Raw genomic sequence first — 16,766 nt, 5'->3', positions numbered from 1 at the left:
CTTACGTTTTCCACGAGCCCGTGCCAACAAGAACGAACTCGCGCCTCAGGGAGCTTCCATACCTTGTAGATCAGGGATCTTCAAACTGGGAGAGGAGGGGTGAGGACTCAAGTAGGGGGGCGCCAGGCTCTGACAAAAGTACATTAAGTAGATAACAGTGATGTGTTTAAGCAGAAAAGCATTTATTGCATTTTTAAAAAGGTAACAGAACTTAAATGCAATGTTTAAATGAGTATTAGCATATTTAAACATTGCAATCTTAATAGAATAATTGTGGAAAATTCTGAGGGGGCGCGATAATTTTTTTTATGGGGGGCGGCATTAAAAAGTCTGAAAACCACTGTTGTAGATAAAGTTAGTTGGGGAGAAAAAAGCCCCGGGCTGGCGCTGCTGTTCGCCGTGGGCCACACGCGGCTTGTAGGCAGGAAGAGCCGCCAGGCCGGGGTGCGGGGCGCCGGGTGTCATTACCCTGCGCCGGCGCTGGGGGCCGTGCAGACTCGGGGAAAGAGTGAGCCAGACAAACTTCCAAACGGCTTGCTGAGGTGACGGGGAGGAGTCGCGTACAAGTACAGGGGAGCACCGCTGCGCACAGGGGACGTGTACGGCGGCTGCCACGGTGCATGAGCGGAGGAGACCCGGGAAGCGGCAGCCGGTCAGGCGGGGGGAAGCACACAGGGCCCCGGCGCGTTGTTAGGCCCCGGCAGCGCCCCCTACTCGAGCCGCGACGTGGCCGGTCTGGGTCGTTCGCTCGGATAGTGCCCGCCTTGTTACTCCAGATCCGTGGTTTACGGCGGGGAGGGGCCTCACGTTTCCTCTCCGAGAGCGCCCACCTTAACTAAAATCCAGGAGTCGTGTGGGGCAAAATGGCGGCGGCCGTGGCCTGTGGCGCAGCGGCACCCCCGCACTACCCGCCCCCACCCGCGCCCCCCGAGCGGTGGGGCGGGGGGCTGGATCCCGAGGAGATCAGTAACCGGCTGCAGAAAACGCGCTGGGAGCTGTGCAACCGTAGAAAGATCCTGATCAGGAACCTACCGCAGGACTGCAGCAGCCAGGTGAGTGGATCGACAGTCCCGAGTGCGAGGTTTGTAGAGGAGGGGGACGAAAGCCAGCAGCGCCAGGCATTACCCTGCGCACCAGGTTCCGATTGCAAAGGGGGTAACCGGATCAAGGTGTCTACGAGAAGACGCGGAAGCATGCAATGCTAAGTGCCTCCAAGTGAGGGAGGCATGGCGTACAGCATAAAGGGGTCTACAACTGGGTACGTCTGGTGTTTACAGGAGTAGGAGATTACTTTTAGAAGCAGGACTATACAAAAGGTAAAGCCTACTGTCAGAAAGTAACGCTCTGGGTCTGTACTTGCCACAAGAGTGGAGACCCGCAAGGACACTGCTTGTAGGTCAGGTTGTTTGCACTCCCAACTGTAAAACATAATTACTGAGGCAATTCCGTTTCACTGGATATCTGCGGGTTTATTCTTGCAATACTGGTTACCAAGGAAGAGATTGCATTAGTTGCACCACACACAACCTCACGAAGCCGTAGTATCTGCAGCTGAACTTAAAGATGTGTGCTACCCAACCACGCGTACCTCTTGTATGTTAGTAAAGCTACCGGCACCATAGCACAGATGTTCCATAGCCAGGCGCGCACACAGAAACTTAACACTGAACAAATACACGCAAAGGATAAGTCCACAAGTAGATGTCTGAGACCACACCTGTCCAGGCTTGCCCAAGAGGAGGACCGCTGGAGCGGTGGGGCACATAGGTGAATCCAGCGGGCCTAACTCCCTCAAGTGCAAGTTCTCCACCCTCGTCCACCAATACCTGAGGGGCTAACACAGATAAGAGCTGTGTACAGCCTGGCAGGGGAACGCTGTGCTAAGGAGCTCACTGCAGGCAGCGTCATTGTGTACCTGTAGGGATGCTACTTGAGCACGTTGTCCTCACGAACTTTCTAAAGGATTGCTCTTTGTGTCACCGAATACAGTAGCGCCGAGCAGTGCTCGGAAAGCATGTCGACAGCAGGCACCTTTTGACCCACCAAACTTAAATGTGGGTGCTCACGGTGGTACGTGTGCAGCAACCATTGCTTAAAACTGAAGTATAGATAGAATTGCAGATACCGTACTTGAGTGACTGGTTGCAACAGACGTGTATTGGTGCCCTCTTTATTGAAAATATTGATCCCCTCTTAAAGTGCAAATATTCAGTCTTTCAGATAAAACAAGTACAGGTATTCAGTACCTGCTTACTTAAAGCACTGGTACCGACAGTTGTATCATCATCAATACTGATATTAACTAGTGAGTAGAACCTGTCCAAATCTGTGGTGAAATCTATTGAAATATTTTCAGTTCTCTGCGGAAAAAGACAAACACAGAAACAATAAATTAAAAACATACATTTTTGTTAAATTAGTGCCCAGTTTGTTTAATGAGTTGGCAACTTGAAATTATACATGCATCTATTTTCACCATTCTTGATTGTTTAGAAACGTTTTACTGAAATATGAAGGGCCTTTATGCCATTCGTGTATATCTCTTTCAGCTCCAGATGATGTGGCTTTTTGCTACACTCTTCCTTCGCAAATCTCTCAGCATTCATCATGTGTCGTAATGCAGGGTAGACACAGCCTCACATACCTTCCCTTATGCCTCGCTTGCCATGTTTGTAAACCTGACATTGCACACGCTTTTATTTCATTCAGTTATAGGTCATAGAAGTGATTAAGAGCTGTTGGTTGGCTTTTCTGGAAAAACTTAAATAGGTCCGCTGTTCAGGTGAGCGAGCAACTCTGATGAGCTGTTTTAAAATTGATGACTATGTCAAGTAAGTACCTGTGGTCTTGCTACTCTAGCTTAATAGATACCATTGTTGCTTCGCCTCCTTGGAACTACAGGCACTCCCACTTTCTATAAGATGTTTCTGCACACATAATCTCTGACAGGAAATAGAGGGAAAATAAAAAAAATTGTAAATAATTTACAAAATTGCACACACAGGGACTATCCCTATTTATATGCTGCAATTCATGTCGCTCTGGGGGCTCACAAAGGGTCTTCCTGCAGACATATGAAAAGTTTACCACAGTCTGAGGTGCTAGGTAAATTTAAATACCAGCAGACAGGAGCACATTAAGTGAAGCACTTTTCAAAGTAGGGACATCAATCAGCGGGACCAGACGAACAGGAAGCCACGTATTTCTATCCTGCAGATTGAATTACAACTGCGTTATGTTCTTTCGCAGTAATTAAAAAGTGAAAAACTGATGCAAGCAGTGCTGGATGAACATGGAGGAGTTTGGGGCCAAATGTGCCTCAATACTACTGTTGAATGTTTCTCTATTCTTACACTTAAACACCCTAAATTCCACAGAGCACCCTGCAGTAATGCCCATTTCAGAAAAAAGATGTTTGGTATTATTCGATTGTGCATTGATTTTGTTGAAATATGGCTATGACAGATAAAGAAAGGGAGGATAGATCAACTGTCAAGAGGAAAGAGATCCACAGTAATTTTGAGAGAGGGCGTTATGTCCTTGAGAGAAGCTACACTGGACTTTTTGTTTGTTGCGTAGAATGAAGGACAATCCCAAGCCCTTTTCAGGCTGTTTACTCAAATGGTCGTTGTACAATAGAGAACATACTCATAAATAAGAATTAGTCTGACCACTGAGAAATTCACTACTTCAGGGGAAAGGTTTAGTATTGTCCTCCCAGTAGAAGCTTGAAATGGTAAACCTAATCTTCAGGGAATTAAATTTGTGATCAACTCTAATATATACAGTTCTGTCTGTGGGCAAAAATAGTTTGGGTACATGGACTCAAATCCAAGGGCGTCCTCTTTCTTCCCACTATGCTTCCTAGTCAGAGTGGGCAATACCTTTTGTCAAGTTCAAAGATGAAATGTCATTGTTGCAGGAGGATATAATCAAGAGCTCGATATTCAAAACATTTTAATAACACATGCGCGCAAAGTGATAGTCTGATAGCCATGGGAAGCTTGCATGGATGACGGAGAAGGTGTCCCCCGGAATTTGAGTAGCTCAATGACTTTTAAAGAATCACAAATAATGAAATGGGGAGCTGAGAGTTACAGTGTTGGCACTGGTTATGGCAAAAACAACCTTCTCGAACCTGTATGGCTATTTTGGAGCAGAATACCTTTAGTTAAAGAACTGTAAGTTGTAACCTAGCATAGGGCCTGAGCGTCATTCAAGATAGGGTATTTTCCTGAATACATTGGCAACATCTAATTACCTATCAAAGGCCACATTCAAAATAAGAGGGCTTCAAGGTTATTTCAAGTTTGATGAGACACTCTAGTTTAATTCCCCACTGAGCCAAAAAGGACAAATAGAAATGGTGTTTACCTAATCTGATTGTGTTGCTGCCGTGTTTACTCACTCTACCTTCTGTTCACACCCATTTTCAGTATCTCCTATTTCGATGGTTTTATTCCCCAAAGCCACAACATTATATCATAAGAAATGTTTCCTTTTTATTGATTGTTTTGAAGGACATTTTATAATAGCTTTGTCTTGATTCCCCAGTTTTTATTGTGGTTTCGTTTTATTGTCATAACTCATTATTTCTTAGACTATTCAAGACTGATGTATTTTATAAATTTTGCAGAGCACCTAAGATTTATGCAGACAAACTGAGTAAAAATATTACTAGAGCCAGGGACTTGCAACTGAAGGGGAAAAATCTGCACTTGAGGGTGTTACCTGTAGCAGTGAATAACCTGAATGCCACGGAAGCAGCTCTTGCAATGCATGATACTTGCAGCAGATGCCTCGTGAGTGGGGAGGCAAGCACAGCTTCAGGAGCTAGGTGATTTGCATCACTGGCATATACATATTTAGGGGTACAACAATCGAAGCATCACCAGAGCAACAAGGGGGCGTGGGTTGTGCCATTTGATGTAGGGAGTTGTAGCAGCCAGAGAATACAGGAAGAGAGGCAAGTGCAATTTTGTGGGATTTCCCAACCTGTACATTAGAGCACTGCTCAAGTAGTCCAATAAATGGCAGATGTAGGGTACCATATGTCGGTGATCACTTGTTGCCTAAAGTACCTATGCAATCGAAACAGTCCAAAGGGGAAAGGTGAGTACACGCCTAGTATGGTTGGTAGTTCATTTGGGGCACAAGAATGAAATCACCCATGCTAGCATGTTCAGGGGCAGTTGGTGCAGAGTTGGCTGCGGAGTGACTCTTGTTGCAATTTCCACAGACAAACTAGTTAAAGAAGCCAAGTGATCATTAAATGTTTGTAAATAGTTGGCTGCAGAATTTCATATCATCTGGTTATTCTCAGAGCAGCTTTAGTTGTCACTTCAATATCCATTGTATCACTAGCCACAGATACCCTTTATTCTTATTGTTTGCCCTTTTTTTGGAAACCTTTTCAGAACACATTAGAGTTCATAAAATGAGAAAATATGAAAGCAAGGTGATTGTGTTAAATGTATTATTCTGGTGGTTCCTTTATTTTTGCTGACTTTCTGGATATAAGTTAAAATGAAAGAAAGAAGTTCTTCATTTTTATATTTTAGCTACTGTGGCTAGGTCTTATTTTATGTAGATAGTTTAATTAAATTGTTTGCCCCTTTTTAGTTGGGAACTTGAAGTTCCTCCGTGTACACAGAAAAACACAAAATGCTTCCCAAAGAGGTACTTTTATTGAGGACTGTACTGTAATGGCTAATTTGAAATATTTATAGTTTCCTGTCGTTATTTTTGACATAGCCCATGATAGTGCATGAATTCAGTTATATCTTCACTATCATCCATTTAATTGTAGTCTGATGACATTTGTAACTGGTGTGACTTCGGCATTTGACCACGCTCCTGTTAACATCCACCTCTGTTACCAGTACAGAAGAAATTAAGTGTAGTATTCATATTCTTATATTTGACACGCATTCCATCAGAAAACATGTAAAAATTACACTTTACAACAGTTCTCAATAATGAAAAAAAAAAGATGAAATACCTGATTTAAGAATGTGTTCCAAATATTTTTTCTGGCTTAAAGTATTACGTCAGAAACATATGGCTGATTTTCCTAAAGTTTATCCTTGAATAGAGACAGATTTCTGACTGTCCTGAGTCCGAAAAGACTATCTTAGCACTGTGTTAAGACAAGGCGCACATAACCCTGTAAATTAAATCAGGGTACAAAGTGCTTTATAGATGCATATTTCTCTAAATCTCAAGACCTCGTTGCAAGAATTAATACTGAACTTGAAGTAACTATTCCCACCAAGAGTATGCAAAGTATCTTGTTACAGATTAAAACAGTTTACCATCCTCCACAAGATGTAGCTTGTAAGATGTAAGCAAATTATCTGAAACCTAGGAGTATTATTAATGGGAACTACAGCATAGTTGTGTTTGATGAAGGCACTGTTTAAAATGTTTAAACACTAATGAAGAAGGTCCAAATTTCCCTTCCTCTGGAATGCCCAAAAATGTTGATTTGAAAAGTGGGTGGTCAGGTGGAGGTTTGGACCAGTTCTCCCCAGGAAAAACAATCATCTGGAAGTACTAAAGTTGAGAACCCCCTTAGATCATTTTGAGAGTTGTAATACGATTTCAGTTTGCATGCAGACAATAATATGTCAGATCCACGTTATTCGGTCCAGGTGCATTTATTAATTCCCGGCATGGGAAACATTCTGAACGTTGCGAGAAGAGACACCCGACACGTGTTTCGCCCCTCGGCGTTCTTGTTAGGTGCCATATTGAATGCCCCATTCAATATGATGCCTAACTAGAATGCCGAGTTTTCCGACCTCATGATTACTTCTAGGATTCCGGTATTAGAAAACGGATCGTCTGCATTTAAAAAAATGAACATACTCTGATGAATAACTTAAGGCCTTGAGAAAGCCCTAAGTGAACACACCACAAGGGGCGAAGCACATGTCGTCTGTATCTTCTCGCAACTTTCAGAATTTTTTCCATGCCGGGAATTAATAAATGCACCTTAACCAAATAACGTGGATCTGACACATTATTGTCTGCATGCAACCTGAAATCGTATTACAACTCTCAAAATGATCTAAGTGGATTCTCAACTTTAGTACTTCCAGATGACTGTTAAAATGTTTGAAGGTTTTTAAAACAGTATTTGTTCTGATGTTGATCATAGTCTTCTTGAATTAGGTAATGTTGCACATCAATTACTAATTAAGAAAACACAATTATACCTCTCTTAAAATATAACGTAACATACGTGGCAATATATAAAGCAATATGATTGTCTAGGGAATGCAAGAAGGTGGTTGCTTTCTGCTAGAGCTTATGCAGACCCCCAATAAATCCAAAAATGCCCTGCCATCAGTTTGCTTCTCTTCACCATGTTTTACCTGCCTAAGTGTTGGCAGGCAATTGCAGTAAAGGTGCTTCTGCAGGTACATGCTGGCCTATGGATCGGGCTCTTTTGGATGCATCTGTCCTTCAAGGCAGCCACGACCTGTGTCACATCCCCACTCTTATGGCCTTACTGCTTCTATTTACTGAGCATCAAACTTCATTTACAAGGAGGTGCTGCCAGGGTGGGTATGTAGCGATGACAAACTCCCCTCCTCATCCTGCGAGGTGTGTCAGGACTGCGGGCGGGCTATGAGATCAGGACTGGAAACCTAGAGACACAAAGGAGAAGTTGTGTATTTCATTAGGGTATGACTGCACCACACTGAGTTCTCAGCTGCTAAGTAGAGCATTTCTGTGAAGGGGGTTGCATACAGGGCATTGTTTGCTCTCTGCCAGTGTGTAGCTTCTTTGAGTCCTTGATAGGGAGGCTAAGGTCCAGTGCATGTGTACTAATCTACAGATGCAGTCTCTAATCTCCAGCGAAAGCCCTTAATGTTTAGGTTGTCAACTAAAATGAGCATTGTCAAACTCAGTAGGTCTCACCTTTAGAATGTAAGTGTGAAACTGTTGACTTTGTCAATGCTTTCTTTTTGTAAAGCATTGTTTAAAAAAGAAAACAATTCAAAATATGAGGGAAAGTAAACTACTGTCTTAAAATATTCCAAAACTGTAATTTGAATTTAATGTCTTCAATCTTTATAAATGGCATGGTTTATCTTTGATAAACTCTTCTCACATGAAAGTCAACAACATTAAGAAAGAGTAATGAAGTATCAGAATAAAAAGAAAATCTTTTGCTGAGTAATAATTTCTTTTCCACAGGACACACAACTGATCCAGCCATTTAGGACCAAATGTACGAACACATTTTCCCCTAGACACAGAATGGGCAAAACTGGCCCTTAGTCTTTTGTAGTAGCTCCTGGGGGAGATTTATGGGCCTCTAGAATAGACATCTCATTTTCGTCATGCTAAATGCACCTTCCTTGCAAATCCGTGGATCCCCCCCCGGCCATAAAAACATGTGTGCCAAGGCATATGGATTCATGCAATATGTGGAATGCAGGATATAAAACATAAACAACTCTCAAAGGCTGCTCTTTGGTCATGCTGGCAGGATGGCTGCATCCTGGCAACAATATTCCTGTTATTTGAATACAATTTATAGCGCATGACTAATGCTCAGAAAGAGCTTAACATCTCTACAGTCTCGAAATGCAAAGTCCAAGCATATGTACTGGCAAAAATCGGGCGACAGCAGGAGAAAATATGTAGTAGTCAGGTTTTAAGATAAAAAAAAAAAAAAAAAATGTGCAGTCGGCTGTAGTCCAAAGGGTGAAGGGAAGTATATTCCATTGTTTTGTTCCCCCACCTGCTGCAGAGTGGTTTCTTTCTCTAATTTGTACAGTTCCTGGGAAGAAGAGTAAGATAATGGAGCATCTGTGAACTCAAGTTCTGTACCAAATAAAGCTTATTTACTCTTTTTTTAGGAGGGCTTAGTTAGAGAGAATCAGAGCAAAACAATCTGGAGGTTACTATAGCATGGATCACAGGTTTTCCTATCCCTGAGAGGAAGGAAATCTCAACTCCTTGCAAAGAGTTTTTTTTATAATCTGAAACAGGTGGATGTGACTCTTAGAATCTGGTAGTAAATAGAGAGCTAACTATATGATTTGACCTCAATTTTCCTGATGATCTCAGCAGGAGGGGGACGAGGAGGAGTGGCCTGAGTGAGGGCTCAAAGATGAATCATGTGGCTCTCCACCATCTAAGGGGACAGGGTCCTAAAAAAGAGGAGGAAGACTCACTCATTGCGATCTGTTAGTAAACAAGTTGGAGAGCCAGGTGACGGCAAGCCCCCACCGCAGCTATTTCTGTTAGCCTCTGAATGAGGATGTTATGAGAAAGGTGTTGAAGGCTGCTGACAAATCCAATACAAGAGGGCAGCTGTTCTTCTTCCATTGTCCAAAATATGTTTGATATTTGAGATGTTCTGCTGCTGTAATGTGAATGGGCTCCGTGCTCCAAAGCCAAATTGTGACACATCTAGCGAATTACAGGTTTGGATGAACAAAGACTATTGGTGGTTTCCATCATCTTTACAGGGGCTGGAAGCAGTGCGATTGGCCTATAATTCCCAGTAATATTAGGGCCTGCATTGCTTAGAGTTATTACTGTGCTGTTACAGACAAACTAGCATCAGGGGAGTGGAAAAGTGTTGAGCAGCACTGACCATGCAGGGGTTGGGACGTGGTACATTAGGGAGAGACGAGACCATGCATCCAAATGAAAAAAAATAGTTTCCTGAATGATGATAAAGAAGCTATGCTGCATGGGAGGGACACACACAAGATTAGGAAGGCTAGCCATCAATTAAGAAGGAAGCACATGAGGGTGACAATAAAGCTAGTTAGTGTTAAGCAACAGGTGGGCTTTAACCCAACTAAGTTAATGGTCCACAAGAGGTCTTTCGCAAACAGAAAGCAAAATGTTGACTAGTAGGTGAGACCTAAAGAGGGACTTGGCTTCTTATGCACGTATATCTCTATGGCAGCCCATAGTGCTGTTCTTTTGATTGATTTCTTCAGGGAAGATTAGGCACTTATCTTACCGCCCTACTGCGCCCTGAGATGCAGCGAGCTGCACCACTTGGAGTCTTGGCGTGACACTGAAGGTTTGTCTTGTGACATTGGGTCAGCAATGGGTTAAAGTTGGGGGGCCTGAGATCTCCTACCCACCTTGAGTCCCCTGAACACCCTTATCCTTCTATGTATAGATTGCCTTGATAGGTGAGCTTGGTGGCTGCCATGTCCTATATGACTTCTCCACCATAACTGGATAACCAAGCATTTTCTGACTAGCATCACTTCCCTCTTGTTGGTTGTTGCATAGTAGTTGCTTCTGCTGGTCAAGTATTCTTGGGGTATTGGGGATTTGGGGGCTCTTATCCTGCATGGTGAGACTCTTGAGGTCCAGTGTATAATTTGAATAGGGGGATCTTTGTAATCCACTGAGACTGCTGTCTATTGATTGTTCAATGGATTCCTTGTCTCTGGAACAGTGGTACTGTGGTACCTGTTAGAACATTGCACTTATGGAGACCCTCTCCACCTTTATTGACACTTCTACTACTATGGGTTGGGAGTCGCAAGTGGAGGTATCAGACTGAATGACGGTAAAAGGGAGCACAGAATGGCTGCGTCCAGTTCTGCCCTTCTTTAGACACTTTGAATTGGGCAATGGCTTCAGACACTTTGAGTTGGTTCCTGGTCTTGGAACCTTCACTGCTTGATCTAGGGTCATCTCCATACAGAAAATGCTCCTGGGGACAGGGAACCCTGCTTGCATTAAAAAGTTGGAGAATTTGTCACTGATGGGGCCCTCCCGAGTCAGAATTTGTGCAACACTGTGGATAGTCACAGAGGCTGTGGGCTGCATTGCAAGACACAAAGACTACCAGCCTCGTCTTCATCACTTGCTGGTACCTAGAAAAGTTCTGGATGGCCAGGTGCGTAACCTCCCTCTGGTAGTCATCCTAGGGAGTGAGTTGAGGGGAATTACTCTGAACAGTTCCTTGAAAATTGGCTTCAGTTGTGGGTGCCTGCAGATGTCCTCTTTCATGCTTCATGGTGGAACAAGGGTCCTAGCCACGATCAGTGATGGGTCAACAAATAAGCAGCGAGGGACGTGATCCCAAAAGTGTCCAATATTTAAGGCCAAATTCTATACAGGTCTTCCCAGACTACACAAAATTCTTACAGAATCAGCATGAGTCCATTGAGGACCTCAAGCAAATGTTTAGGGTGATGAACATTGTTCTAATGCCAGACCGAGACTCGTCTTTAATTTTTAACCCTTCAACATCCCAGAATCTTCCTGGGACTGGTTGTCTGAGCAGAGTGAAAAGTAGGTAGTTATTACTAGGAGAAGTAGGGTTGAGGTTTGCCTCATGCACCTACTGATGCTCGTCCCTGTGGGCCCTGGGATGCTAGCCATGAGTAGCAAGCAGGCTCTGATCACCCAGATGATGTTCCAGATGCATACCCCTCATACATTGAGGAAACAGGATTCCTTTCCCCTCTTTCCTCTGATTATGTGCTGATGTCTGGATTGTGAATATACATGGCGTGTGGTCATTCTGTGCCCCCCATTCCTATGATCCCACCTAGTTCATCTATATTATATCTTATGTGTCTATATTTGTTTCTTCATTTGGTGTATCTCCTAATGCATTAAGATGTCAGAGACCTTTTGAACAATGTTCTCTATTTTGCTAAGAAATGTTTCCTTCTTGACCTTCAAGGTGTAGGTTGTTTCAGGTTGTTTTCTTCTATGCTGGATGAGACTGCTTCTCTGGAATTTCTTGACATGTTTAATTAACTGAAGTATAGTGTGGAGCATGTGTTGTGTTGAATGTTCTTTGCTGATTTTTGTCATTTTGACAGAAAATGACTGCGATATCTTTACATGGCATAAAACTGGGTTGATCTGAAAACAACTTGCCATTAAATTACACCTAACACCGGCCGTCTGACTTTCCTCTTCTTTGAGTTTCTTTGTGGAAAGTGAATAGACTAAATTACTAGACCAAGAGGGATGCAGTCCTAATTTCCCCTATGTACATACATCTTCGGGCCTGTTTTGCTGCTGGCCCATGTGGGATGCTTCTTAGGAAGGGACTTTAAGAGGATGTTGGACTGGGAAGATGATGGCATGGCTGTAGCAGCATCTTCACATTGGACATATGCCTCCGCTTCTTTAAGTCCCTGAGCTAGCTTGTGGGTATATACTTTTCAGGAGTTCAGGTAATTTTCCTACCTTAATTACTTTTTCTTTCTCTATTGGATGTTCAGCTGGTATCCGGGGCTTCTATATTTATGTCTCATCTCTCATCGCTCGCGGTTGAGCTCACCATTGGGTGTACTGGTGCTTTTCATGGTGGTATTTGGAGTTTTGGTACTTTGAGGCGGCTGGGTGATGCCTTTGTCAATCTCTTTCAGGAGAAATGTTTTTTTCAGGATAATGGGCTCCGTTGAATCACAGTTTGTGCTTTGGAAAGCTTTCAAGATGGTGTTCAAAGAATGAGCGAAGGGGTTTGTTTCGAGGTTGAGGAAATATAGATGAAAGGCAGAGATCCTCTTAGAGGCAAGCTTGGCTACTGTTAGGTACTGTTTTTTTAGGTGAATAGGCCCTTGGAGTACATTCATCTGACCCTGAAGCAAAAGGTGACAGAGTCCAGAAAAGGTGCGAGGCTTCCTCAATGTTAAGTAGATTTACAAACTGCTCTATTGATGAGGAAATGCAAAGATGCGAGCAGCCATATAGGTGGAAATGTGACGACCAAGGTGCCCTGGTCACAGAGCAATGGTCACTAGACTATGTTTTTTAAATCTTCTATAGTCTTTTAATACAGTGGATGTCAGGGCTTGGCCTTTAGAGATGTTGCATGCATTTCTGGATTTATGGCTATGAAACAGCTATCCTCCCAGAAGCATGACAATTGGAGAACGAGATCTCTACTGAGGAGCTTGGAAAAGCGATGGCTTAGCTTTAGATGGGCAAGTCCCCAAGACTTAATGACTATTACTTAAGCTGTTTGCTTCCAACCCAGCCCCTTATCTTCACAGTATGGTTCCTATATCTTACTGAAGAATCTTAATTGTGGCTAAGGTAGCATCTTGAGTGGCAGCACTCCAGCTTTTTAGAGGATGGGACACAATTGGCATCCCTCCGGTGAAGGATATGGTATCTTGAGTAGGATATTTAGCTTAGAACACACAATGTTGAGGTTCATAGCTGAGCAGATGGACTCAATGAAGCCGTTTTTTAGGTTGAGCGTTCAGTGTACGGCCTTCTGTATACTTTTAGTATATTTCTGTGGGCCTAAAGCCATTTCGTTTATTTGTTTGTGTCATTTAAAAATCCTTGCTTGCTAGTGGTTGCCCCCTCTCATCCCTCCCTCACACTCCCTATCTACTTTCTATACTGCTTCCTCACACATGCTAAGCACAGTTTCTTTCCATACCTTTTCAAGGTTTCCGTCCCTAAACCCATGCTCTCCTCTTCTTAGGGTGTCTTCTGCATGCACAGGATCACCCTCTTTAGCATCTGTGGCCTCCTCTCCCCCTCTTTTTCACATACTCTTTCTGCTCCTCTGTCCCAAGTTCATTCACCACTTGCTGCACAAACTACTTATCTCTCTTTATCTTCTTTTCTGTTTATTTTGTGCAGCTATCAGCCCTATCTATTCACATTGCCACATAATTCCACAACACAAACACACTCCACACCACACAATTTCACCCCACACAATTCCACAACTAACAATCCCAATGCAACCCACATAATTCCTCTCCACACCACATACATCAACAACGCTCAAAGCCAAAACATATAGGTAAAAGCCATTGTCATTTACAACGCTAGTAGCTCTATCTCTCCCAATGCAAGGCCTATTGCATTGGAAATGCTTGTCTCTGTGGGAGCAGGGACTGACTACTGAAAAATTATGCTTTGTCGTATTTATCTGTTCTTGTGGGGTATTTTTTTTGGTTTCCTGGTTGTGTTCGGTTAAGCTTCTTTTCAATTGCAGATCATTCTTGCTCTCAGCTAATGTAACCATGTGGTTCCTGCTTACATTTCACATGCTTTGCTTAATCTAGCATTGTCTATGAGTGTTTGCTTTTTAGTGTCGAGCCTGCGTCGCATGCGCTTGCGCATGCGTTTTGCTAGCGAGATGCTTTAGGAATTAAAAAGGGCTCGGAGCCCTGTCCACGCCATGTCAGTGTCTTTCATTGGTTCGTGGTCGTGCCTGTTAGAATCTGCTTGATTTAATTAGTGGAAGGCACGCAAACGTCATGCCTTTTTAAGTGGTTAACCCTCCGGCAGCGCACCGACCAAGTACAGAAAACATACGAGGCTCGCTGTTTTCCAACCGGTTCGGGGACTACTTTTTCTCAGTTTTCGTAGCGCGATCTCGCTTGGCAGAAGTCGAGCGCTTTACATAATATTGACGATGTTACACAGTTAATTGCACTTTTTCCGGTCACGTGCATAATTGCACTTTTGCCGATAAGTTTCATTACGAGTGAAAAGTCAGGTTAGGAGTTTACAACGCTATTAGCTCCAACATGAGCAAATACGAGACCTGTTGCATTGCAAATGCTTGTTTCAGGATGTTGCTACTTATTTTTTTTTTTTTTCTGTCTTAAGCTGAATGCACAGCGTAAAACTTTTTCATAAAACAGGCGCCACTTCATTTTTCAGCATGGCACCAGAAAGTCATTGAGGATGTGTGGAGTTCAAGATTGCAGGGTAAAGTACCTTATGTGGCCGAAAGAGGTCCCGGCAACACCTAGGGACAGCCTGTGGTACAGCACCCTTTCCCTGCTTTGTGCACATTAGAACGGTAAATGTTGCAGCTTTTTTTCGGCCAGCATATTATAAGTGTATTATAAGATGTTCTTCATTACTGCATTTTTCATGCTTTACTTAATCTTATGGGTTTTTTCGTCCATGTTATCGAAAAGGTTCCCATTGTAATTAATGCTCTCCATCAACAGATGTCTCAAATGTGGCATAGCGCCAGAGCTGCTTCCTTTGTATCTGGGAAACAAGGTTCGATTATCGATGTCTATTCACCATCCTGTGATTTTGGGCAATTCACTTAATATCCCTGTGCCCCCCAAAAATGAATCTGCACTTGTGTAATATAAGTGGTTCTCCTGTAAAGGCTTCGATGCCTGCTGGTCGAATTTGCGCCATATAAAACTGCAAAATAACTGCAGTGATTGTGGAGAAGATTTTAAGCCATAAGTCGCCAGCACCAAGAATTCACATAGATGCCAAGCTTGAAGTTGCTTTGAAATGTATATATACACCCTATCATCTTTAGGGGCATGGAAAGGTGCTTACAGCCAGATATGGCGGTGATTTCCTGCTTGTGGTCGACTAACCTTAGCTTTTCATTTGAAGAGCATTCTTGCTCTCAGCTAACGTAACCATGTTCCTACTTTATATTTCAGACGCTTAACTTATCTAGCATTCTCAGAGTGTTTGCGTTTTCCAGGATGTTGCTACTTTTTTTTCTCCAGCCAATATATTACTCTTGTCTCCCCTCTCTCATAGCCTGAATGCAAAGTGTAAAACTTTTCACAAAACTAGTGCTGCGCTTTATTTTTCAGCACGGCGCCTGAAAGTCATTGGGGATGTATGGGTTTCAAGATTGCAGGGAGCAATAGTTTATGGGTGATCAAAAGAAGGTCGCAAGGGACATGTAGTAGCAGCGTGTGGTACTTCACTTTCCCTGCTTGTGTACATCAGAACTGTTTTGCAGGCTTTTTCAACCAGCATATTATCAGTGTAAAAGCGTTAACGTAACAATGTTCTTAATGATTACATTTCACATGCTTTACTTAATCCTGTGTTTTTTGTTTTTTTTGTCCATGATATCCAAAGTGTTCCCACTGTAATTAATGCTCTCCGTCAACCGGTATCTCAAATGTGGCGACGCGCCAAAGCCGCTCCCTTTTGCAATTGGGGAACAAGGTTCAAGTATTGATGTCGATTCACCATCCTGTGATTCTGGGCAATTCACTTAATCTCCCCGTGCGCCCACAAAAAAATAAATCTGCACTTGTTTAATATAAGTGGTGCTACTGCAAAGCACTTAGATGCCTGCTGGTGAAGTTTGCCCTATAAAATAACTGCAATGATTTTGGAGAAGATTTTAAGCCATAAGTTGCCCAGCAATGAAAATTCACATAGATGCCAAGTTTAAAGTCGCTTTAAAATGTATTCCGTGTCATCCTTTGTGGCATGGAAAGGTGCTTTCAGTCGGGTATAGTGCGGTGTCTGTTTGATTTCCCCAAACGTGTCTTTTCTCTCGCTCTCTCTCTCTCTCGCTGGAAAGACTTTAACAATATTGGTCATATCACAAAGTAATGTGCTTTATCCCATTTACTACATCTACAAATCCCCCTTCCCCTCTCTCTTTCCGCTGCCCCTTAAGCCCCTCTTGTGCACCCTGCGTACCATATAGAAGTATGTTTCAGGCACTGAAAGCGTGGGATGAAAAAGTGTGTTTACACAGATTAGCACTTGCCACGTTGATTAAAAGCTGCCCCTCCAGTTCCTACTTCTTCGTAACAGCAGCGAGATGTCAGACATTATGACTTAATTGTGCCCCATGTAAAGCTCCAAGTCTGTCGTAAACTCTTTAGCGAAGGCTTTTCAGGAGAATAACCATCTTCATAAGATATACTTTACCAGCTACTGACAACTGCAGCCTAATCCACTTCCCTACTTGTGCAAACACATTTAATATACTTTTACCCGCGTTTTCCCGAGGGGCTTCTTAAGGATTTTGAGGGCCCTGGTCG

At 43.1% G+C, this 16,766-nt stretch overlaps 1 protein-coding gene across 8 annotated transcripts in view; it reads left to right on the top strand.

The window, feature by feature from the left end:
- The first annotated feature begins 453 nt into the window (after window positions 1-453).
- The window catches only part of RAVER2 (ribonucleoprotein, PTB binding 2), a 371,062-nt gene continuing 354,749 nt past the window's right edge, over window positions 454-16,766 (top strand). For 7 of the 8 annotated variants that reach the window (XM_069232511.1, XM_069232510.1, XM_069232514.1 and 4 more), the window contains exon 1: window positions 494-1,052. In XM_069232511.1, coding sequence (XP_069088612.1) covers window positions 864-1,052 — 189 coding nt within the window. In that variant the 5' untranslated portion in view covers window positions 494-863. Of the gene's footprint in view, window positions 1,053-16,766 lie in introns of all 8 variants that reach the window. The other variant, XM_069232507.1, reaches the window with a different exon arrangement.

The sequence above is a fragment of the Pleurodeles waltl genome, chromosome 4_2 (assembly GCF_031143425.1).
Source record: "Pleurodeles waltl isolate 20211129_DDA chromosome 4_2, aPleWal1.hap1.20221129, whole genome shotgun sequence".
NCBI lineage: Eukaryota > Metazoa > Chordata > Amphibia > Caudata > Salamandridae > Pleurodeles > Pleurodeles waltl.
Note: the sequence above shows the minus strand (reverse complement) of the source record. Positions and strands in the feature narration are given on the sequence as shown.